Consider the following 21,914-nt stretch of genomic DNA (forward strand, 5'->3'; position numbering starts at 1 on the left):
GTGAGTGTGTGGAATGTCAATAAAATAAAATACAGGAACTTAATTTTAGGAGAGAATAAATTGTTCCTATCTAGTTCCTCAAGTGTTTGCTCATCTGTATCCCTCCAAAAGGATTATATGCTGCTTCTACAGACAAAATAAACCTTAGGGACAAACTAGTTAATTTATGGAAAGGTCCGTTTGAATGTAAGAAAGAATAACATGGAAAAAGTTGCCACAGCACAGGTTTAATATCATGAAATACAAGCACAAACATTGTACAAGCATACTTTTCACTACATGGAGATAGAGTAAGACGGTCGTGTTTTCACCCCGTTCCAGTCGCCACCCTGCTGGCTGGCACAGGGGGTCGTTATTATTCCTATGAGGCTTGACCACAAGACAAAGCTCACCACTCACTTAATGACTGCAGGCTTTTATTATCATAGTTTTCCTAGTCAGCTGCTTTGGAGAACTGTTAGGAAATCTGAAACTGCTCCAGCTAAGGGTAACTTCGTTATTTTGTATTGGCCATGTTCTTGTTCTGCTTGCTGCATTTAGATGGGGCAAGAAAAAAGCTTGTCAACAGCCCCTTCCTATTTTTGGAAAGGCACAGAATATCACTCTATTTACATAAGACATCTAATGAAAACAGAGGACCAGGAAGCTTCAAGTGCACAACAGACAAAAGCTGTGTCTAACTAGTTTGATCATATCAAATGAGAATTCATCCACCAATAAGAAAAACTGTGCTGCGGTGTTCAGAACTCAGCTTCCAGTCTACCTCGAAGGGTTTTGGCCGTTCCAAAAATAAGATCCAAAGATAAGACCTTCCTTATGAAAAACTAAAATTAAAGAAAAAAGCAGCATTTACTCTGTTGAAAATGTGAAAAAAATAATACTAATTCTATAAAATAGTTGAAACAATTTTTTATAAATAAAATGATGTTTATATTTTTTTAAAGTTTTAACTGTCATCCTTGCTGTTTAAAAAAATCATTCAAAATCATGTTGACCTTAAAATATGACCTTTGGAATACTTAAAATAAGATGTTTGGAAAACTGAACTACATTCTTAAGTTGTCACCATTATGCTTTGTTCTTGGCAGAATCATCTTTGTTTCTTCTTTTTACATCCCAATTATAAACCCTGGCCATATCTGTAAGAACCGTTAAGGAAAACAGAAGTATAATTCTAAAGATAACATGTAGCAATGATTAAGTAGTCACATAATGAATCAAAGACACAGTCGATCTCTCTCTCTCTCTCTCTCTCTCTCTCTCTCTCACACACACACACACACACACACACACACACACACACACACACAACTACTAATCAGTAGTATCATGGGTTGGGGAAATAACATCATGGTTCTGCAAAAGACTCTTGAGGCCTCAGGGTCGCAGGTTCAATCCCCAGCACCTTCCTAAGCCAGGGCTGAATAGTGCTCTGGGTCAGTCTCTCTCTCTCTCTCTCTCTCTGGATGTAGCTTTCTCTCTGTATCTCTCTCATTAATAAGTAAAATTTTAAAAAATAATAAGATGATGAGCCATTTGTTAAGAAAATACTGAACCAAATCCCATCAAAACCAAATCAAGGCCTCAAATCAACAATCACTTAGAATATCTGTGCTTGGCACTATTAATACTTTTTAAAAGAGAATCTTTCATATATGAAATTTCAAAGGGTTCGAGCCCCACTCTCCACCTGCAGAGGGGTGGCTTCACAAGCAGTGAAGCAGGTCTGCAGGTGTCTCTATCTCCCTCTTTATCTCCCCTTCAATTTCTCTCTATCCTACCAAATAAAATGGGAGCAGCGGATTCGTAGTGCAGGCAGAGCCCCAGTGATAACCCTGAAAGAAAAAAAAAAGATTTGAAATTTCAAAAATCCTCCCTTATATCTCGGCATGTAACCTTTGAATTACGTACACTTAGGATTTTCTCTTGCTCGCCCTCCCTCCCTCAGGTCTGATAGGAAATTCACGCAGTGTACATCTTTCTCTTTCCACAAGCACTACCCCGCAGGCTCTGCACCAATCATTCCTTCGACGGGCCCCACCTCTGGCAATGTATCAAAGGCCATCACGTACCCAGGGCCACCTAATGGGTGCATTTCTATCCTTTTTTCCTCCTGTCTGCAGAGTTTCCTCCTGCTTAGCTGGTCTACCTGTTTGTGCTGTATATTTCAGCTAAAGCGCCCAACATTTCTGAGCAGTTTCTAACCCTTCCAGGGATTTCTCTTCTCTGTGTTCCTGCCCTGGCACACAGCACTTGCTTGCCTCTTCTCTGCAGGGTGCTTTGCAGCTGGTACGGAGAGCTTAGGTGAGGACAAGCAGGTCGGTTTGGCACTCCTGGAAAATAGCCTGGGAGAAAAGCAGGAGCCAGAGGGACATGGGACAGCCAGCTGGCTGGCTCTGGGTGAAGAAGCAGAGACACAGGAAGGATGAGCTGTGGGTTGCTGTGGGTCTCTGTGGGGCCAAGTCCTACTATGGCAGCCAGAGACAAAGGCCAAGATGTGAGCAGCATCAAGGCTGCCCTCCCCCAGGCCAGAACTCCAGCCCCACCCTCTTCTTTCTGCTGCTCTGAACTCTACATTGCCTCCCAAACTAGCCTGAGTTCTCCTCAGCACCTTCTTTAAAACAAGACCACCACATGTCACAATGCACACAGGTAAACTTAAAACAGTTAAAGACGTAGACATTAGACTATAAACATAAATGCATAGAAGAAAACATCAGCAAAACACTCTATGATATCTGCTTTGGGAATTCTTCAGTCTCGGGGGCCAGGTGGTGGCGCACTTGGTTGCGCACACGTTACAATGTGCAAGGACCCGTGTTCAAGCCCCCGGCGCCCACTTGCAGGGGAAAAGCTTTGTGAGTGGTGAAGGAGAGCTGCAGGTGTCTGTCTCTCTCCCCCTCCTCTCAATTTCTGGCTGTCTCTGTCCAATAAAGAAACAAAGGTAACAAAAAAAAAAAAAAAAAAAAAAAAGGAATTCTCCAGTCTCGAGCCCAAGGCTAAAAGCAAGGGAAAGATTAACTACTGGGACTACATTAATCTGAACAGCTTCTGCACAGCAAGAGGAACCATTATCCAAGTCAGCCTACAAGATGTGAAGCCATTCTGTATATGCTACATGTCAGACACAGGGCCAGTAGCCAAGATATGAAAGAACTCAAAAAGCTCATAACAAGGAAACAAACACCATCATTTAAAAGTGGCAGAAAGAGAGAGTCGAGCGGTAGCGCAGCGGGTTAAGTGCACGTGGCGCAAAGCACAAGGACCGGCTCCCCACCAGCAGGGGAGTCGCTTCACAGGCGGTGAAGCAGGTCTGCAGGTGTCTGTCTTTCTCTACCCCTCTCTGTCTTCCCCTCCTCTCTCCATTTCTCTCTGTCCTATCCAACAATGATGACATTAATAACAACAATAACTACAACGATAAAACAACAAGGACAACAAAAGGGAATAAATAAATATTTTTTTTTAATTTTTTTGTATTTTTTATTTATTCCCTTTTGTTGCCCTTGTTGTTTTATTGTTGTAGTTGTTGTTACTGATGTTGTTGTTGGGTAGGACAGAGAGAAACGCAGAGAGGAGGGGAAGACAGAGAGGGGGAGAGAAAGACAGACACCTGCAGACCTGCTTCACCGCCTGTGAAGCGACTCCCCTGCAGGTGGGGAGCCGGGGGCTCGAACCGGGATCCTTCCGCCTGTTCTTGCACTTTGCATCACATGCGCTTAACCCGCTGCGCTACCGCCCGACTCCCCAAATAAATATTTTTTTAAAAAGTTAACTACTGACTTCCGGAGGCGGGGCTACGAGCAGCAACAGATCTGTTGCTCCTCTCCCCTCCCCTCCCCTCCCCTCTCCTGGATCAACTAGGAATACCAAAAGAGACCACCTGGGACCGAAACAAGACAGGACTAGAATGACCACAGGAATCCACCAAATCACCGGTGAGTGCAAACACACGGGGCTGGTGACAGAGAGGAGCCTAGGGAGAGACTAAGTGGCTGGTAATAGTCCAGCAGTTTATTAGTTGAGACACCAGCTCCAGTCTGTTCCACCAACAAGGGGACAGGACTCCCTGGAGACTCACCAAGTGCAACTCTTGAGTCTCCATTGCTACTGCCCTCAGAATCTGGAGCAGTGGCAGGGAGGGACACATGAAAAAATGCTCCTAGTCTCTGACTGTCAGAGAAATGCAAATAAAGACAACAACGAGATACCACTTCACTCCTATGAGAATGTCATACATCAGAAAAGGTAACAGCAGCAAATGCTGGAGAGGGTGTGGGGTCAAAGGAACCCTCCTGCACTGCTGGTGGGAATGTCAATGGGTCCAGCCTCTGTGGAGAACAGTCTGGAGAACTCTCAGAAGGCTAGAAATGGACCTACCCTACGACCCTGCAATTCCTCTCCTGGGGATATATTCTAAGGAACCCAACATATCCATCCCAAAAGATCTGTGGACACATATGTTCTTGGCAGCACAATTTGTAATAGCCAAAATCTGGAAGCAACCCAGGTGTCCAACGATAGCTGAGTGGCTGAGCAAGTGGTGGTCTAGATACACAATGGAATACTACTCAGCTGTAAAAAATGGTGACTTCACCGTTTTCAGCCAATCTGGGATGGACCTTGAAAAAATCATGTTGAGTGAAATAAGTCAGAAAAAGAAGGATGACTCACTCTCAGGCAGAAGTTGAAAAACAAGATCAGAAAAGAAAACAGAAGTAGAACCTGAAATGGAACTGGCGTATTGCACCAAAGTAAAAGACTCTGGGGTGGGTGGGTGGGGAGAATACAGGTCCAAGAAGGATTCAGAGGACCTAGTGGGGGTTATATTGTTATATGGGAAACTGGGGAATGTTATGCATGTACAAAATATTGTACTTACTGTTAAATGTAAAATATTAATTCCCCAATTAAAAAAAAAAACCTCTTAAAAAAGTTTACTATTTAAAAAAAAAAGTGGCAGAAAGAACTGAATACATGTGTCCAAATGGGATATTCAGAAAGCTAACAGGCATATGGAAAAACATTCCTACTCATGACCACACAATGTGAGCTCAGATCTACAGAAGTTGCACAGGCTCCTAAGCTGACTATGGGCCCCAGATCGCATCAGATTGATGGGATTTACAGTCAACAGTAGTAGACCCCTTTCCCATAGTTGGGAGCTACTCTCTTCCCTGATCCAGCTTTCTGGTCCTCTTTCCAGCCATGACATCATCTACCCAGACAACAACTCGGATTTACCTTCATATCAGATGTCAGGCTTAGGAAAAAGAAAAAAAAACAAAACGAGTATAGTCATGGGCCCTTTGGAGTATAACTACAAATTGTTTGGCTTTATATGTTAGCTCTTTTTACATCCACCAGGTTCCAGATGCTAACATGATGCCAACCAGACTTCCCTAGACAGACGACCCCACCAATGTGTCCTGGAGCCCCTCTTCCCCGGAACCCCGCCCCACTAGGGAAAGAGACAGGCTGGGAGTATGGATCGACCTGCCAATGACCATGTTCAGCAGGGAAGCAATGACAGAAGCCAGACCTCCCACCTTCTGTACCCCACAATGACCCTGGGTCCATGCTCCCAGAGGGATAGAGAACAGGAAAGCTGTCAGGGGAGGGGAGGGGAGGGGATACGGACTTCTGGTGGTGGGAACTGTGTGGAGTTGTCCCCCTCTGATCCTATGGCTTTTGTCAGTGTTTCCTTTTTTTTAAATTTTTTATATCTTTATTTATTAGATAGAGACAGCCAGAAATTGAGATGAGGAGGAGACACAGAGAGGGAGAGAGAGAGACAGACGCCTGCAGACTTGCTTCACCACTCGCAAAGCTTTCCCCCTGCAGGTGGGGCCTGGGGGCTCGAACCCGGGTCCTTGTGCACTGTAACATGTGCGCTCAACCAGGTGTGCCACCACTCAGTCCCCCAGTGTTTCCTTTTTATAAATAGAAACTTAAAAAGTTCAAATTTAACTTAAAAAAATGTTCAAATTCATTGATCGCCAGAAATGCAAATTAAGATAATGCCCTCTCACCCCTGTGAGAATGGCCTACAATGAAAAGGACCCAAAGAAATGCTGGCAAGGCTCTGGAAAGAGGTGGACTGCAGTGCACTGCTGGCGGGAACGCAAAGCAGCACTCCCCTCCCCCATGGAAAGCAGTTGGAGGCTCCCGAAACCGTTAACCAGATTAACAAAAACTCGTTGTTCCTGGCCTAGGCATCTACCCGAAGGACAAGAAGGCCAAACCGCAAAGATGTCTGCACCTGTGTGCTCACGGCAGCGCTATGTGTACCGGTGAGCCGAAGAAGGCTTGAGCAGCTGCGACTCATAGACAGTGGAGCACGGCCCCTCTGCTACCTGGAAGGACCTCGAGGGCGTCGTTTAAGTGAGAGAAGCCACAAGAGAAAGACAAATGCTGGGTGCTCTCACTCACCAGTGGGCTCTGAGACTCAGAACTAAGAGGGAAGGGAGGCCTAGTGAAGGGAGGCTGGGGACTGAAGTCCCTATGGCAGAATAAGACAGTGGTTTGGTGGAGGGTGCCACCTGTCTTGAGAAGATGCGGAAACTGCCCTTGTGACAAGAAACACCCTATAAAATCAACATTTCCTCAATAAAGTGGTACCGGAATAAAAAATAAACAATTAAAAAAAAAAAAAGAAAAAAAGGCCTCCTTTAACCTAGTTCTAGCTCATCTCTACCTTGCCCAAACTTTAAAGTCCTGTGGCGTTGCTGTCATGAACGTCTATCTTGCGAGGAAACGATTATTTCTAGCCAGCAATACCTTCTTCTTGCTGTTCTTTCTGTAGTGATTCCCTCACTAGCCCATTCTCCATACAACTTACAGCAGTGACACAGACACTTGTGGAACTAAACCCGCCTAGCTGTGGAGGACTTCTGACAAACTTTCAAGAAGTAAAATGCTCATCTCATTTGAAACACTGGGATGCATGCCTTGATGGTTCAAATTCAGATTAATCTAGAAACTTGCAGCCTAGGATGCGAGTAGCATCAGCTTCTGAAGCCCTGCCATTGCATGTGCCACAAGGATTCTCTGCTTCTCTCATCTTCTCCCACTCTAATAAATGACAGTAAAGAAAAAAGAGAGAAAGAAAGAGAAATTTAAGTATAACTTTTCAACGTTATTGCTCTCATAAAATCAATAGCTTCACATTAGCTTAAGAATGATCTGGTTAAAGTAATTCAACTTATAACATTGAAATAATTTTCTCCTTTCCCCGCTGCTCCCCCCTTCATAAAGGATACTGACTTCTGTGGTGGTAAATTGATCTCGAAGAAAGTCAAGGTCTTCTTCCAGAGAGTCAAGATTCTTTGTAGCAGTTGTTAAGTTCTTTTCCAATAATGCCTGAGCTTCATCGATATCATATTCAAGCATTACATTAGCCTGAAGAGGGCATGGGAGACAGACAGCGTAATGTCAGGCAGGCCAAAGACTTTCACGCCTAAGGCACCAGAGGTCGCACATTCGGTCCCCAGTACCACCGTAAGCCAGAGCTGAGCTGTGCTCTGGTAAAAATTATAATAAGAAATAAACAACCATTACCCTGAAGAAAGCAAGCCATGACGATTCCACATATTTATCTAATGTCTTACACAGCAGCAAGAAGCTGGCACGGTACAAACCTTAGTCCTCAACCAGTCTGCCGTCTTACAGTCTGAGTTCTTATTGGAAGGCAGATATTCCTTTTTTAAATGATGTTTTAAACATGTGCTCTTAACCAGTTGTGCTACCGGCTGGCCCCTCAAATGATGTTTTTAATCTTTATTTTTATCTATATTTATTGGACTGAGACAGCCAGAAATCAGGAGGGATGGGAGAGGGAAGTAGACAGAGACACCTGTAGCCCTGTTCCACCACACATGCCTTCCCCCTGCAGGTAGGGACCAGGGGCTCGAACCCGGATCCTTTCACATTGTAATGTGAATGCTTAGCCAGGTGTGCCACCACCCAGCCCCAACACAGATATTCTTCATTCACTTTTTTAAAATATATATTGTAATATTTATTTACTTTCCCTTTTGTTGCCCTTGTTGTTTTTTTATTGTTGTTGTTGCTGATGTTGTTGGATAGGACAGAGAGAAATGGAGAGAGGAGGGGAAGACAGAGAGGACGAGAGAAAGACTACACAGCCTGTGAAGCGACTCCCCTGCAGGTGGGGAGCCGGGGGGGCTCAAACCAGGATCCTTAGGTCGGTCCTTGTGCTTTGCGCCACCTGCGCTTAACCTGCTGTGCTACAGCCCGACCCCCTTTTTTTTCCCTCCAGGGTTATCACTGGGGCTTGGTGCTGGGACTGCTCCTGGTAGCCATATTTCCCACTTTATTGGACAGAACAGAGATAAATTGAGAGGGGAGAGGGAAATAGAGAGGGAGAGGGGCGGAGAGAGAGAGACCTGCAGACCTCCTTCACTGCTTGTGAAGTGACCTGCCTGCAGGTGGGGAACCAGGGGCTCGAACCAGGATCTTTGTGCTTCGCACTATGCGCAGTTACCCTGGTGTGCCACCACCCGGCCCCACTCTGGCCTTGTGCAAAGGTGAGGGCATCCTGCTTAGTTATAAGTGTGTCTGTAACTCTCACCTGGGTTAGAGAATATACTTCCCTACTTTACATCACCCACTCCTCATAATGACCCTGGGGAGGCAAGTTCTCAATATCGCCCTTAGAGTCAAGCAAAGCAAGGCCCAGGGAGGTCTGGCTGCTTCTCCTACTGGGTAGGTAGTAAAGGTCCTGGTCGTCCCATTCACTTCCTCCCTATGCAAGCCTGGGAACTGGAGAGCTAGGACCTTACTACCCTCCGGAGTAGCAGCCTGACCTCTCTCTGAGTCTTGGTTTTCTTAACACTAAGGAGAGAGCTTGCCTCCGCAGCGGCGTTATTTTGTGCGAGCGGTCTGTAGCCCAGGAGATGGCAGAGGGTAAAGGGCTGGGCCTCTCAAGCATGAGGTCCCAAGTTGGGGCCCCGGCATCTCACGTACGGGAGCAACACTCTGCTGCGAATTTCCCCTCTCCCCTTACTGCGTAAGACTCAAGGACATCACAGCGTGGGACCCTCCCCCAGAGCCAAAGAGAGATAGAGACAAAGGCACCAAACTCAAGTCTTCCTTGGTTTCTCTCGCCCTCAGCCCGTGTTCCAAAGTGACTACAAACTGGACTGGGGTGAATCCAATACTCCTGGAGGCTATTTCTTTCTCTTCTGTTGCCCTTGTTTTAACGTTGTTGTGGTTGTTATTATTGTTGGCTAGGACAGACAGAAATGGAGAGAGGAGGGGAAGACAGAGAGGGGGAGAGAAAGTAGACACCTGCAGACCTGCTTCACTGCTTGTGAACTGACCCCCCTGCAGGTGGGGAGCTAGGGGCTCGAACCGGGATCCTTATGCTGGTCTTTGCGCTTTGCGCCATGTGTGCTTAACCCGCTGTGCTACCGCCCGACCCCCTAGGACTTAAGCCATGGGGCAGACAGTTGTTCCATTTACAAACTAAACAGTATGGGAACGATGGCTAGAAAAGTAAAGGTACGGACCCTAACGACTTACCAGTCTCCAAAGGAGGAAAACAAGGGAGCAAGAAGAGAGTGCCCTGCACTAACCAGCCTACCTTTCCCGGCACAGGGGGGCTGCTAACGGGAGATTCTATGCGACAGCAGCGAGGGGCCGCCCTTCCAGAGTCGGAGCAGGAACAGCACCTTGGCTTGCTACTTTGGAGGGGAGCACGCCCGAGACACTCAGACCTCTGGACAGCTAGAAGCAGTTAGCGGTGGCTTGGCTTAGCTGGCCAGGGGACTGAGGGGCATAAGACAGGAAGGCAACAGTGGAGGTGTAGTCTATGAATCACATAAAACTGAAATATATGGTTTAAAATGAACTCAAACCATAAGATTTGCTCATTAAACTCGAATGAACTCTTAAAGGGAAGAAACATTTCTCTGAGTGAGGTTCAGCAGTATCTTCTACTTTCCTAGTATCTTCCTGCTCCACTTGAGAGAGAAAGACGAGCTGGAGGGGAAGCAGAGTTCGAGGTCGTTTTGTTTTGACTGGGAGAGACCAGCGGCCATTTTCTGAGCAACTGTGGCTACACGTCTAATTCTAGTCAGTTAATTAATTGTTCCAATCACTGGGGCTTTGCGCATGGCAATTTCACTGTTCTGGGTCAACCTTTTTGCTCAGATAGGTCAGAAGTGGGGAACCCTTTTTCTGACAAGGGCCATCTAGATATTTATAATGCCACTGACAACTTGCACTCAGTGGCCCTGGAGGTGGAGCAATGGATAAGGAGTTAGGCTCAAAAGCATGGACTCCTAAATTCAATCCCTGACATTGCATGTACCAGAGTGATGATCTGGTTCATAGTCTCTCTCTCTCTCCCCCTCTCCCTCTCTCTCTGTGTCGCTCTCTCTCTCCCTCCTTCCCCTCTTTTTTAGCTAATAAATCTTTTTTTTAAAAAAATAAGACTTAATGTTTCTATGAAAAAAACCTCCTAGATTTACTGAGTTTTGAGGCCTGCTTGCCGATGTCTCGGCAGGAGTAGACCAAATGATTTTGCGGCCATATCATGTTCTGTATGTTCTCCACTCAAGATAGACAGAGAAGCAAACAGGAAAGGAGACACACAACACTGGAGCTAGCTCAGAGTCACCGCAGTGTGCCCCATGGGCCGCTGGGGCTCCACGCCGTGAGTGGTCCCACCTCAACAGCACCCCTCTGTCACTTCCACTTGAGTGGCTCCAACAGGTCTGCGGATAGTTTACACCTGTCAATCAAGGAAACTCCAGCTACTACACTCACTTACCCCCAACCAGAGACACACTTTGTCAGTAGGAGGAACTGAAGCTTTACAGTAGAGGTTATCAGCCAGCAAGAATCTGGTCTCCATTGAATTGGTGGACTCCTTGAAAAAAAAAAAAAAAAAAAAAAGACAACTCCATGACTGAGCCAGAGTGCTAAGCAAGCATTATAAAGGAGGTAAGAGAGCCGAAGCTAAGCAAGCTGTCCTAACACCATCATGCAGACCAAATGCAGTGGCAAACAAGGCAGGCAGGAAGAGCGGGGCCCTGGTTTGGGTTTGCTTCCTTACAATGCGCATCTGTCTACCACCGGCCTGTGCCTTAGCTCGCTCATCTGTACCATGAGGGGGAGGGAGAGTCATCCCTACATCCTCAGAGGGCATGGCAAGTAGCACGGACACACACACACACACACACACACACACACACACACACACACACGAAACAAATCAGTTTCCTATTCTACCAATCAAGTGATAGGCAACATGTTCTCTCTCCTCCTGTCTGTCTGTCTCTGTCTCTCTCTCTACCAGAGTTTTTGCTGGGGCTTGGTGTCTCCACAATGAATCCAACACTCCCAGTGGTCGTTTCTTCCCTCTATTTGACAGAGACAGAGATAAACTGAGAGGGAGAGGGGAGCTAGATGTTTGCCTGCAGCTCTGCTTCACCACTTACAGAAGCTTCCCCCCTGCAGGTGGGGGCTAGGGGCTTAAACCCAGGTCCCTGCACACGCAACACGTGTGCTCTACTAGGTGTGACACGGCCCAGCCCCATTTCTCTCTTAAATACCATGTTTACAAAGGATAATCTTTATAGTCTCCCCCCCATTACCAGAGTACTGCTCAGCTCTGGCTTATGGTGACGTGAGGAACTGAACATGGGACTTCAGAGCCTTGAGCCTCTTCGCATAATTACGCTATCTCCCCGCCCTACAGTCTGCTTTTATTTAATGGTTAGATTAAGACTCTGTAGATTCTCAAACCTAATTCTGCCACTGACTAGTAGCTAGGTGACACTAACCTGGTGCAACCCTGTAAGTTTCTTCAAGCTTGACATGAATTGGAAACAGACCATTTCTAATGTTCGTGGACTCGACCCCTTATACTTAGGAAGAACAGGATAAACAGAACACTTAGATGTGGCTATCTCAAAAGAAGGCAGATTTTCTACCAATAGTTTTCATTACTTATTGAACTAATAATTTTGTACTGATTTCAAACTGCATTTAAGTTTTGAAGACACTAACATAAAAGAAAAACAAGACTCGAGAGTGTAGGTCAACCCTGACAGGGGAGAGAGGCAGGACACACATTAATCAGACGCGTGCGCGTGAGTTCCAGAAGGCGGAGCGCCTCTCCCAGGTAGCAGCTCAGGCAGCAACACCTCCTTGCCGACCTGTCCCAGCTCACTTATACCACAAACAAAAGCACACTTACTTTTTTCTTCTGCATGTATTTTAGGATTTCCAAAGTCTGTTTGATTTCAGGAATCTGACTTTTTAGCCTGTGGAGAAGAAAGTTCACAGTGTAAACCTCACAGCGACAGAAGTTCTCAGTGTTTTCAGGCAAGGGCAAGCGGTTGAGCGTTGCCATTTCTGCCTTTTACTCGAGGACTCCATCCCACACCTACCACCAAAGCTTCGTGACTCCGCCTCCAACAGTAACCACTCCCGAAGCTTCTCACAAAGTCTTAGAGACAGCTGACCTTTTTCTTTTTTTTTTTTTTTGCAAGTTCACGTTTTAATTCTCTAGTTTACAAACAAATGAAATCATCCAGTAGGTGTTTTCAACCTCCCTACCTAGTTCCCTAAGCACAATCACCTCTACTTCCATTCAACGTGTCCCAAAGACAAAACAACAGCTTTTACATTGCAGGGTAGTATCCCATAACGTCATTTTTATTAGTGTCCCCTAACTTCTTTGTGTCCTCTGTTAATCTTCACATTTTCCCAGAGCTGGGGCCTTGCACATACACAATCCTACAGCTACCAGGCTGACTTTTCCACTCCTTTTATTTCAGATAGGGAAGATGAGACGGAGAAAGAAGGAGAGCCACCACAGTACTGCTCCGCCATCCATGGGCCTGTTGTTTGGGGCCATGCACGGTGCTCCCATGTGGTTGGTGCTGGGTCTGAACTCAGACCCTTGCGCATGGTAAGGTGTGGGCTCTCAGTGGTGAGACTCAAGCCCCGGTCCCCACCTGTAGGGGAGAAGCTTCGGGAGTGGTGAAGCAGGGCTGTGGGTGTCTTTGTCTCTATCTCTCTTCCCCCTCTCAATTCCTCTCCGTCTCTATTCAGTAAAAGTAATAAATGCTTAATAAACCACCTCAGAGATGTTTAGATATATTCACCAAAGTATCCCGACAGAATACCGAGTATTTATGGAGCACCCACTGTGTACAGATATTCTCTACCCTGCTCTAGCATCAAACGCTGCACCACTTAACATGTCCAGAGCAAAGCATGATCCAAAGTGATTCCGAGGCTGTTACTGACTAGTACAGCATTTTCGAAACAGCGCAATGCCAGTGTCATAGTCTAGGGCGGCACACAGCTGTTCCGGGAGCGCACTCGGCGCACAGGCATATGCGTCTGCTAAATATTACCAAAGGGTGAGGGCCGGTGAGTGACAGTTTCTCAGTTCTGGCACTTGCCACACTGCAAGGATGTGTGCAATACCACTTCGCCACCCAATACACTACGTCATGGGCCAAGCAGGCGCTGGGGATAAGTTCCAGTGACCGTGACCCCCGCTTGCAGAAGTCTGGGGGAGGGCAGAGAGAAGGTTGGAATCCTCTCCCTGGACGTGGACTCTGTTCAAGTAACAGCAGAAGCTAGCACAACCTCTCAGTCTGTCAAAGTCCTGCAACTCATATACAAAGGACCACATTCGGAGACAGAGGAGCAGAGACCACATTCAAGACCATGATACAGATAATTTTTCAAATCTGGGATACGGCCAGGAGGCAGACATTCAGGAAGCAGAGAAACACTGAAATTCCTAAACCCAAACTAACCTAACATATTGTCGTGATACAGTATAATGTAATGATCCATTCAAACTCTGAGTAATTTTTCTCTAACATTTACAGTGATGAAGCCTTTTCATGTGAAGTAACACCTACTCTTAACAAAAAGTCAATCACTGATTCAGACATAAACTTAGAAAAATGATGATGGGTATCAGAGACTGAAAAGGTTCAACGGGGGGCCAGGTGGCGGTGCACCTGGTTGAGCACGTATATTACCACGCACAAGGGCCCTGGTGCAAGTCTCTGGCCCCGTGTGCAGGGAAAAGCTTTGCAAGTGGTGAAGCAGGGCTGCAGGTGGCTCTGTCTTCCTCCTCCTCCTCCTCCTTTTTCTTCTTCTTCTCCTTTTTTAATTTTTTAAATGTTCTTTTGTTGTCTTTGTTTATTGTTGTAATTGTCATTGTTGTTGGACAGGACAGAGAGAAATGGAGAGAGGAGCGGAAGAGAGAGAGGAGGAGAGAAAGACAGACACCTGCAGACCTGCTTCACCGCCTGTGAACTGACTCCCCTGCAGGTGGGGAGCCGGGGGGCTGGAACCGGGATCCTCAGGCCGGTCCCTGCGCCTTGCGCCACGTGTGCTTAACATATACCAAGGCTCTTCTTTGGTCTCCCTCTCCCCTACATTCCTTCTCATGAAATATTTTTTTAAAAAAGAACATAAATTCTTTTTTTTTTAATTCTTTCTTTTTTTAATATTTATTTTATTTATTTATTCCCTTTTGTTGCCCTTGTTGTTTTATTGTTGTAGTTATTATTGTTGTCGTCGTTGTTGGCTAGGACAGAGAGAAATGGAGAGAGGAGGGGAAGACAGAGAGGAGGAGAGAAAGACAGACACCTGCAGACCTGCTTCAACACCTGTGAAGCGATTCCCCTGCAGGTGGGGAGCCGGGGTTTGAACTGGGATCCTTATGCCGGTCCTTGTGCTTTGTGCCACCTGCGCTTAACCCGCTATACTACAACCCGACTCCCAAAAGAACATAAATTCTAAGGGGCCAGGTGGTAGCACACCTGGTTGAACACAGTTACAGTGCACAAGGACCGTGGTTCGAGGCCCCAGACCCCACCGGCAAGGGGAAAGCTTCACGAGTGGTGAAGCAGATCTGTAGGTGTCTCTCTGTGTCTCTCCCTCTCTATCTCCCCCTTGCTCTCAATTTCTGGCTGTCTCTATCCAATAAAGATAATAAAAAATAAAAATAGAAAAAGAATTTAATTTTAAATATATATATATATATATATATATTCCATTAAAAATGAAAGACAAAATAGCAACTGATTCTTAAATGAAATCAACTTCAATGACAAGAACATAAGATATATACACGTTTATGTTATATTTCAGAGTTTCGTCTGTCATATCTGTTTTAAAACAGATATAGATAGGTAGGTAGCTAGGTAGCTAGCTAGGTAAAAATGTGATCATCTTTTTTTTTTTTTTGCCTTTCTTCACATTTGTGATTGGGGAGTTACTGATTTACGATAAGAGTTGTTGACACATAGTTTTTAATGCAGCAAACACTGAAACCACTTAAGAGGGAGAAGATTGATTCTTTTTGGTCACTGGAGTTTCACTCTTTTATAACAGTTAAAAACTGTAGGGGCTGGGCAGTGGCACACCTGGTCAAGTGCACACATTATAGCGTACAAGGACGCAGGTTCAAGCCCCTGGTCCCCACCTGCAGGGGGAAAGCTTCGCAAGTGATGAAGCAGGGCTGCAGGTGTCTCTTTGTCTCTCTCCCTCTCTATCTTCCCCTCCCATCTGAATTTCTCTGTCTCTATCCAATAATCAATATTTTTAAAAAAGAAGAGAAAAAGAAACTATGTAAGGTTATCAATGTGACTTACCAAGGAAAATGTACAAAATACATGTACATTTTGTCCCTCTCAAATCACAATGTAATTTGTAACCAAATAAACTAAGACAAAGTTGTGATTCTTCCCCAATACGTTTTAAAAAAACATTGTAACAGACTATTATTGGTGATCAATATGTAACTAAAACTTAGATAAGGATTATGAAAATGTGCATCATGTGTAGTCCTCGCATGTTAGAAAATAAATAAAGGGTTAAGCCCCCTCTGTCTCCCCTCCTCTCTCCATTTCTCTCTGTCCTAACAACGACGACATCAATAACAACGACACCAATAATAACTACACCAATAATAACAAAAAACAAGGGCAACAAAAGGGAAAAATAAGTAAAAATAAAAACAAAGAAAATGTCTTTGAAACTCATTCCATTCCCAGTCTCTCTTGTAATTCTGGTCAGTGAAATATAAAGAAAATTTACAGTCAATAATATTTAGACACCTTTCCCATAGGTGGGAGCTACTCTCTTCCCTGATGCAGCTTTCTGGTCCTTTTTCCATCCATGACATCATCTTCCCAGACAATAACTTGAATCCACCTGTATATCAGATGTCAGGCTCAGGAAAAAAAAAAAAAAAAGACGAGTATAGTCATGTGCCCTTGGGAATATAACTGAAATAGGCCCACTAACTACAAAACGGAGACTCCAACTCTTCATCTGCACTATTCCAGCCTTTAAGCTCATGATTAGTCAACAATTTGTTTGGCTTTGTATATTAACTCTCTTTTCAGCCACCAGGTTCCAGATGCTAACATGACGCCAACTGGATTTCCCTGGGCAGAGGACCCCACCAACGTGTCCTGGAGCCCTGCTTCCCCAGAGCCCTGCCCCACTAGGGAAAGAGAGAGAGACAGGCTGGGAGTATGGATCAACGTGTCAACACCCATGTTCAGCGGGGAAGCAATTACAGAAGCCAGACCTTCCACCTTCTGCATCCCACAATGACCCTGGGTCCACACTCCCAGAGGGATAGAGAATGGGAAAGCTATCAGGGGAGGGGATGGGATAGGGAGTTCTGGTGGTGAGAACTGTGTGGAGTTGTACCTCTCTTATCCTATGGTTTTTGTCAGTGTTTCCTTTTTATAAATAAAATTTTTTAAAAAAAGATATAAAGAAAAGTTTCCAGGGAGAACAATAATATCTGAATTAAAATAAACAAAACCTCTTAACATTAAAAGAAAACAAGCACTGGGGGTCGGGCGGTAGCGCAGCGGGTTAAGCGCACGTGGCGCTAAGCACAAGGACCGGCATAAGGATCCCGGTTCGAGCCCCCAGCTCCCCACCTGCAGGGGAGTCGCTTCACAGGCGGTGAAGCAGGTCTGCAGGTGTCTGTCTTCCTCTCCCCCTCTCTGTCTTCCCCTCCTCTCTCCATTTCTCTCTGTCCTAGCCAACAACAAATCAATAATAACTATAACAATAAAACAACAAGGGCAACAAAAGGAAATAAATAAAAAAAGAAAAAAAAAAGCACTGTGACCAGGAACATAGCTCAAACTGGTAGAGCTAAGGATTTTTTTTTTTTTTTTGGCGCCTCCAGGGTTATCACTGGAGCTTGGTGCCTGCACTACAAATCCTCTACTCCTGGAGGCCATTTTTTCCCATTTGTTGCCCTTGTTGTTCTTGTTCTTGTTCTTGTTGGATAAGACAGAGAGAAGTCAAAAGAGCAGGGGAAACAAGAGAGGGGGAGTGAAAGCTAGACACCTGCAGATCTGCTTCACCACCTGTGAAGCGACTCCCCTGCAGGTGGGGAGCCGGGCCTTGTACTTCGCACCATGTGTGCTTAACCCACTGCACTACCTTATTTCACCCAAAACAGCTTCTGACACAGAGTAAGAAGTCCATAAATATTCAGCAAACGGAAAAATCTGGCAAGCGAACGTAGCAGATATCCATAGAGATCAAAGGAATTTGGACATGCTACGGTAATACATGGAGAAAGACAAGATTGAGAGCAACTGACCTCTGTCATATGCTAATCATCTGTGAAATCTTGGGGAGTCATAACCTCTGTGGGTCTCTCATCTCATGGGCAAAATGATAAAGATAAAGCACAATCTGGGGGGTGGGTGATAGAGGAAGATGTCAAGAGGGCTCTGAACCCCAGTTCCACCGGGCCCCAAAATGCTTGTCACCAGGAATCTTTGTTTTCATGCTATTACTGAAAGGCAAGTGAACCAGGAAAACAGCAGAAGCCAAGCACTGTGTTGCTTATCTGAGAGAAACGAGGGAAAAGGAGGACATCTGGAAGTAGTAACAGGTGTAGGTGTGATTAGAAAAGAAGTGAAGGCAGGACTAAAAATGGGATATAAATATATATATATGCATATACACAGAGAAAGAGAGAGAGAGACAGAAGGAGGGAGGGAGATGCAAGGAGAGGGAGAGAGAGAACACTCAGGTGGTGGGAATGGGGTGGAATTATATTATAATAATCTTGTAAGCCACTATTACATCACTAATAGAACACTTTAAAAAATGGCGAAGCACTTATCTAAGATGCTAAGCTCTAGATGCTCCAGCGTAAAGTCTTAAATAAACAATCTATGAGGTTCTCCAACCCTCTTTTAGGAAATGAGGGAATGAATCAACAGCAGAGCACAGTACCTATATCCACATGGCCACAGGTTCATTCCTCAACTGAGTAGCCCTCTGGGGCCTCTTTTTCTGCTCTAATAAAGAAACATCTTGGGTGGGGGTAGACAGTATGATGGTTATGCAGAGACTCTCGAGTCTGAGGCTCTGAAGTCTCAGGTTCAACCCCCTACACCACCATAAACCAGAGCTGAGCAGGGCTCTGATGTTAAACAAAAGAAAACAAAATGAAAAAAGAAAAAAAAAAAAACATGAAGAAACATCTTGGAAAAAAGAAAACACATGCTCAGAGTAATAATACCAACTGTCGACAAGCACAGGGAGTGAGCAGAACTCACACACATCACTGGGAGATTCCTTTATGAACAGCTACACGTCGGCATTTACCTTCTTTTCTTCTGAGCGAGATTGAGCTCCATGAACTTGTACTTCTGGTACTGCTCATCCAGTTTCTTCAGGACTATGTCAGCAGTCTCATTCCCAGGTTGTTTCATGAAGGAATCTACATCTTCCTTAAATATCAAAATAATAGTAATTACAGAAATCAGAATTCATACCTCTAAACTATGTTTTGACTTTCTACCTTTATCTACAAAACCTAACATTGGTGTTAAGTTAAAAAAAAAAAATCACTGAAATGTAGAGTTCATTTCAGTCAGTGCATAAATATCACACAGCTACTCATGGCTTTGTCCACTCTCCCTTTGTTCATATTAAGTGGCCCTAGTTGTAAATAAGCAAAGTACCAAAGGCAAAATCTAATACAGTCTTGAGACTCAGCCACGAAAGGACTAGAAAAGTTCCACAGCAATTGAGTATGTCAAATCTGTAGGTGAACATGCTGCAGCACAGAGTAAGAGTAAATGCAGGCATAAGGTTTGTAGGGAAGCCAAATGACTCAGAAGTAGTAGGTGGCTGAAACAAAGTGAACCTGAAAGGCAGACATGGATCTTCTGGAACAGAAAAAAAACAAGCGCAAAAAAAAAAAAACAAAAAAAAAAACCCCCAAAAAACAAAAACACAAAGCCTGCAACTGTAAAGCAGTAGAAGAATCAAAGTGTAACAATACGCAAACATATGGCGGCAGCTTTAAGGGGAAGTTACTCACCCGGCTATTTCAATTTCAGTGACTGAGACTCGGAATAACCGTCCCTACCTCCTAGAGCGCCACAAAAGCAGCAGGAGAGCGGCTGGCGCTCAATCATCAGGGTGTCCTTACAGTCAGTCCGTCGTGAGGTAGGCGTAAGAAAATCCTCATCACACGACAGGGAGATAGAGGCAAATAAAGAGGCCACTACCGACGCCAAGAAATCAGCAAGAGTGCCGTAAATCACAGAAGAGGTCTTTGGAAGGACGCAAACGAACAAAATGACAGAGACAGGAGATGTGGGCAGAAAGCGACAAGACGAGCGAAACTGCACAGTCGACAGTAGCTTAGCTAAAACCGCGTGCGGGCAGAGACAGCTAAAGCGGCCTGGAAGGCGAGTAAGGCGGCTTTCTGTCCTGGGCTTGCCCGGTGCTCCCGGAGCAGCCCGGCGGGAGGAAGGACACAAGGACACGGCTGAAAGCGTCGGCGGGCCGGTCTTTGTTCGGATCTGCGCCGCCCCGTGACGCCTCCTCCATCCGCCCGCCGGAGAAGGGCCGTGGCCTGCGGCGGGGCAAGTCCACACCCGGGCCGCGGTGCTGCCCGTCAGGCTCCACGGCCCCCGGCCCCCGGCCCCCGGCCCTTCGCCCCCGCTACGGACGGAGGCCTTTCCTGGCTCGCCCACTGCGACCCCAGCCGGCCACCATTTGCCCGGCGCTGTGCGCGGCGGCGTCGCGGCCTCGTCCCGCCTCCGCGCGGGCAGCGGGGAGACCCGAGCGGCGGGGGAGGCCGCGGCCGCCCGCTCCCTGCCTGGCACCCGGCCCCGGGCCTTCGGGGGTCGCGGGAGCAGCGCCCGGGCCCGAACGGGCTGGGCGGGCGGCGCCGCGACCTCACGCCTTGCCGGGCCGGGCCGGGCCGGGCGCTGGGCGCAGGGAGGCGGCGGGCCGCCCCGGGTGCCCCACGCCGGAGCCGGCACGCCGCTTACCACGAACACGGCCTCCGGGATCCCGAGGTGCAGTCGTCGCCCGGGCACCGCGGCCACGTCGCTCGAGCCCCAGCCTTCCTTGGCGGCCGCCATGTCGCGGAGGCAGCGCGGGACGCGGGACGGGCGGCGGGGCGGGCGCTGGTTGGCGCAGTCGGTGGCGCCCGCCCCCCACGCCGAGCCTGCGCGCCGCCCGCCCCCGAGCGCAGGCGCCGACTGACTGGCCCGGCCCGGAGGGGCGCGTCGCGGGAGGGCGGGAGGGCCGAGGCGGGGCGAGGCGAGGCGAGGCGGGGCGGGGCGGGGCGGGGCGGGGCGGGGCGGGGCGGGGCGGGGCGGGCGCAGCCGAGCGCGAGGATCGGCCCGCGGGGGCGGCGCCGCAGACGCCCTTCTGTGCCCCGCAGCCCTTGCTCGGTCCCGGGACCGGCTCGCCTGCTGCCCACCTCAGTCGGTGCCCCTCAGCAGACCCCGGCCTCCAGGACACCTCCTCCAGGTGTCCCTCCCCAAGCCACCCCCTAAATCACCTCTCACAGATTTGCACCCGCACACACTCAGGCCTTCGGGGCTCGGAGAAACAACGCGGCCCTGAGACCTGTCGCAAGCACCGGCGGCCCGGAGAGCAGCAGGACACAGACCCGCAGCGCCGCCATGCTGAGTACTCTTTCGTGACAAGTACTCACTAGCTTTCACGAGTCCGGGGTGTGGACCCCGCAGCGCACAGCCCAACTGCGAGCGGCCTCTCGAGGCTGGGGCGCAATGCCGATCGCCTGCACAGACTTCACTCTTCCGAGGACTCGCTCTTATGTGACTGCTCGGCGGTCACACCGGGGACACGACTGTCCCTAGCCACCCAGGCCCCATGAGCAGCCACGGGACGCCCGCGCCTCATCACACCCTCAGAATACTACCGGCCTGACAGCGGCCTGTATAGGACCCAGAGCCCAGGTCTGCATCGTCCGTGGCACCCGACGACACCGAAAAGATCCGCTACATTGCTCGCACCGTTGTTTCCAAGGGGGCTTGGGGACGAGCGAGCGCCATGGCACCACCAACAGCAACTCGCCCTCCAGGCCGCGGTCTCAACCCCCCATTCTCTAACGCGCACACGCGCACGCAGACACACACACACACACACACACACACACACACACACGATCACACTTACCACCAACTTCACGACTTCGCCTCGGCTGGACATCTTGGACCTCAAGGAACCTGGGCTCACCCTCAAACCAGAAGGCCACCCCTTAACTGCCGCCAGCACAGCCCACCAATAGGAAGCAGCAGCAACAGCTCCATCCTGTCGCACAGCCAATGGCGAGCCACCACAGCCCTGGACTTCTCCTGCACGAGGCCTTCACTTCCGGTGGCTTCCCAACTCCCTCCCGCCTTGTCCGCGAAAAGTCGACGCTTTGTCCCCTCAGGATCTTGTCTGTGCCCTGCCATATTGTGCCGATTTAAGTTGCATGAATTTCCTTTTTAAAAAAAAAAAAATGTTTACCTTTTAAACTTTATTTTACTTCATAGAACAGAGAGAGATTGACAGGGAAGGGGGTAGATAGAGGGAGAGAG

General features: G+C 47.6%; 1 protein-coding gene across 5 annotated transcripts; it reads right to left on the reverse strand.

Moving 5' to 3' along the window:
- Nucleotides 1-208: 208 nt before the first annotated feature.
- On the reverse strand, nt 209-20,497 carry VBP1 (VHL binding protein 1). 5 transcript variants are annotated; one of them, XM_060182873.1, is made up of 6 exons: nt 20,349-20,497; nt 18,667-18,791; nt 12,230-12,296; nt 10,799-10,897; nt 7,263-7,401; nt 209-466 (listed from the first exon to the last, which is right to left on the reverse strand). In XM_060182873.1, the coding sequence occupies exons 1-6, from the start codon at nt 20,439-20,441 to the stop codon at nt 438-440; spliced, it is 552 nt and encodes a 183-aa protein (XP_060038856.1). In that variant the 5' UTR covers nt 20,442-20,497; the 3' UTR covers nt 209-437. The 5 variants fall into 5 exon arrangements, with proteins under 5 accessions (XP_060038856.1, XP_060038855.1, XP_060038857.1 ...); XM_060182872.1 differs by having other exon boundaries at nt 209-472; XM_060182874.1 differs by having other exon boundaries at nt 209-444; nt 20,349-20,496.
- Nucleotides 20,498-21,914: the final 1,417 nt, after the last annotated feature.

Source organism: Erinaceus europaeus, chromosome X (genome assembly GCF_950295315.1).
Source record: "Erinaceus europaeus chromosome X, mEriEur2.1, whole genome shotgun sequence".
Taxonomy (NCBI): domain Eukaryota; kingdom Metazoa; phylum Chordata; class Mammalia; order Eulipotyphla; family Erinaceidae; genus Erinaceus; species Erinaceus europaeus.

Bases quoted from the DNA above. Each gene is read 5' to 3' on its own strand.
- VBP1 (XM_060182871.1), bottom strand. From the start codon at position 20,441: ATGGCGGCCGCCAAGGAAGGCTGGGGCTCGAGCGACGTGGCCGCGGTG. The intron at 12,297-18,666 runs GTAAATGCCGAC...TCTTCTCCACAG, and splicing joins CTCGCTCAGAAGAAAAGAAG to GCTAAAAAGTCAGATTCCTG. The intron at 1,140-7,262 runs GTATCCTTTATG...CGGTTCTTACAG, and splicing joins ATTTACCACCACAGAAGTCA to ATATGGCCAGGGTTTATAAT.